Here is a 2781-nt window from a genome sequence, read left to right on the forward strand (position 1 = left end):
TGAGGAGGTGAGAGTGAACTTGGACTGTTTGAACCAGAAGTCCAAACGTGTGGGGCATAGCACAGAGGGCAGGTGGTGAAGGGCAGGGAGAGGCTGGATCACAGAGCCTTAGAAGCTGTGGTGAGGCGACTGGATTTTATTCTCAGGGCAACAGAGAGACAGTTTTAAGCAGGAGAGTGACCAGATCATATTTACTCTGGCTTCAGATGGGAATGAGTGTTGGTAGAGGCTAGAGACTGGAGCTGGCAATCCAGATGGCAAGACTTGGAAGTGGTGCTTATGATGAGGAGATAGGTAGAGGATTTGCTGCCAAAAGGGATGAGAGAGAGGAAGGATGGGCAGGGGTGGGAGTGTGGTTGCTACTGACCCCCTCGCCCACCACCTTCCTTTTGCCATGAATATAAGCCCCTTTTTCTGCCCCCATGGCTTCCAGCCAGACAGTCCCTCTGAGAAATCCCTGCCGGGAGTTAATCTCAAACCCTGTTTTCCCCACCCTGCCCCCATTCCTTTAGCCCTAAAGAATGGTCCACCCTCTGTGCCTTGTAGACCCAGCTAGGCTGACTCCCCATCATGCAAGGCTGGCTCAGTTTCCCCACGCTCTGTCACTTCCTTCTCCCGTGGGCCTTCACCACCCTCCACAAAGCCCTGGGAGACCCAGGTAAGACCTCAGTTCCTGCCCACAATCTAGGATACAGTGGGGGAGAAGTTCCAGGTGTGGGGAAAGTAGAAAAGGCAGCTGTTGGAGGTACCCAGGGAGTGAGAGTTATTGCTGAGTGGGCAGCGGAGGAGAGGATGGCGCGGCCTGGGGAACAGGGTCTGGATGGGCACTTGGGGCAGTGGGGGGCCAGGGGGTTCCTGCCACTGTGGCCCCCTCTGCTCAGCATCCTACCGGGGCCCCCACTACCTCCTGCCCCCCATCCACGAGGTCATTCACTCTCGTCGTGGCGCCACAACCACGCTGCCCTGCGTCCTGGGCACCCTGCCTCCCAGCTACAAGGTGCGCTGGAGCAAAGTGGAGCCAGGGGAGCTCCGGGAAACGTCGATCCTGATCACCAACGGACTGCACGCCCGGGGCTACGGGGCTCTGGGGGGCCGAGCCAGGATGCGGAGGGCGCACCGGCTGGACGCCTCCCTGGTCATCGCGGGCGTGCTCCTGGAGGACGAGGGCCGGTACCGCTGCGAGCTCATCAACGGCATCGAGGACGAGAGCGTGGCGCTGACCCTGCGCCTGGAGGGTGAGGCCCCTCGGTGCCAGCCCCTCCCCTCTCGCTGCGGTGCGGGTGGGGCGGCCTTCGGCTCTCCCGGGGCTCCTCCCTCAGCATCTCCCCTCCCCCGCCCCCGCCCTCGTCCGCCGCCCCCTAGGTGTGGTGTTTCCGTACCAGCCCAGCCGGGGCCGGTACCAGTTCAATTACTACGAGGCGAAGCGGGCGTGCGAGGAGCAAGACGGGCGCCTGGCTACCTACGCCCAGCTGTACCAAGGTGAGCGGCCCCCGGCACCGCGCAGCCCCCTCCGGGCTGTTGCCGGGACCCCACGGGAGGCGACCTCCGGGTCTGGATCCTGCCTCTGCCGCCTCTAACCCCCCATCTCCCGCCAGCGTGGACCGAGGGCCTGGACTGGTGTAACGCGGGCTGGCTGCTCGAGGGCTCCGTGCGCTACCCTGTGCTCACCGCGCGCGCCCCGTGCGGCGGCCACGGTCGGCCCGGGATCCGCAGCTACGGGCCCCGCGACCGGAAGCGCGACCGCTACGACGCCTTCTGTTTCACGTCGGCGCAGGCAGGTGAGGGGCGGGGCGAGCGCCGGCGCCGGAGGCGGGGCCTGGGGTGGGGCGGGGCCTGGGAATGGGGCGGGGCTGGGACGTCTCTGCAGCCGGCGTCCCTCCGCCCACCCGCGCCAGCTGGCCTCCCGCAACCCCACCTGCACCCCTGCCTGAGCGCTCCCGCCCCTGCCACCCAGCCCGGCCCCACGCCTCCGCAGCCTACCCCTCGACTCTGCTCCCTGGGGGCCTGAGTCCCCGCTGCACCCCGCCCGGTCAGTGACCCGCTGCGCTCCCCAGGCCAAGTGTTCTTCGTGCCCGGGCGGCTGACGCTGTCTGAAGCCCACGCGGCGTGCCGGCGGCGCGGGGCCGTGGTGGCCAAGGTCGGGCACCTCTACGCCGCCTGGAAGTTCTCGGGGCTGGACCAGTGCGACGGCGGCTGGCTGGCGGATGGCAGCGTGCGCTTCCCCATCACCACGCCGCGGCCGCGCTGCGGGGGCCTCCCTGATCCCGGAGTGCGCAGCTTCGGCTTCCCGCAGCCCCAGCAGGCCAGCTATGGGACCTACTGCTACTCTGAGTAGGGGCCCGCCGCACACCCTCAACGCGCGCGACGAAGCCTGGGAGGCCTGGTGGGAGGTTCTTGCCGCCCCTTTCTCTCGAGCCTCTCCTCCCGCCAGGTGAGGGGCAGCCCCTCCTGACCCGCCTTCCTGGCCGTGGGCTGCGCACGCGGATCCCGCTGGTCGGGTGTCGGGACGGAGGGAAGGTGGTGGCGTCCCCGGTGGCGGGATGCAGCTACGACCCTCGGACCTGCGGATCGAGGCCCCGTGGCTGTTCGCGTGCCCCAGCAGACGACTCAGCCACTGCTAGGGGGCGGGAGGGGCGCCCAGGGGGCATTAACTGACCTCTGTATACAGCCATAAAATAAAGGGAAGTTTTTGTGTTGGGCGAAGCTGTAAGCGTGGCGAGGAGTCGGGGTGAGGGGGATGAACTCGGACAAAGCTTGCAGATTGCGCTTAGGAGGGGCTCC

The 2781-nt window shown here is 66.7% G+C and overlaps 1 protein-coding gene across 1 annotated transcript; it reads left to right on the forward strand.

Annotated features, from left to right (window-relative positions):
- Window positions 1-570: 570 nt before the first annotated feature.
- On the forward strand, window positions 571-2527 carry HAPLN2 (hyaluronan and proteoglycan link protein 2). The gene is made up of 5 exons (XM_087827611.1): window positions 571-658; window positions 882-1235; window positions 1363-1479; window positions 1596-1778; window positions 2055-2527. Exons 1-5 carry the CDS (start codon window positions 571-573, stop codon window positions 2333-2335), a joined length of 1023 nt encoding a protein of 340 aa, XP_087683737.1. The 3' UTR covers window positions 2336-2527.
- The last annotated feature ends 254 nt before the right edge of the window (window positions 2528-2781 follow it).

Source organism: Miniopterus natalensis, chromosome 19, assembly GCF_054644295.1.
Source record: "Miniopterus natalensis isolate mMinNat1 chromosome 19, mMinNat1.hap1, whole genome shotgun sequence".
In the NCBI taxonomy this organism is placed as follows: Eukaryota; Metazoa; Chordata; class Mammalia; order Chiroptera; family Miniopteridae; genus Miniopterus; species Miniopterus natalensis.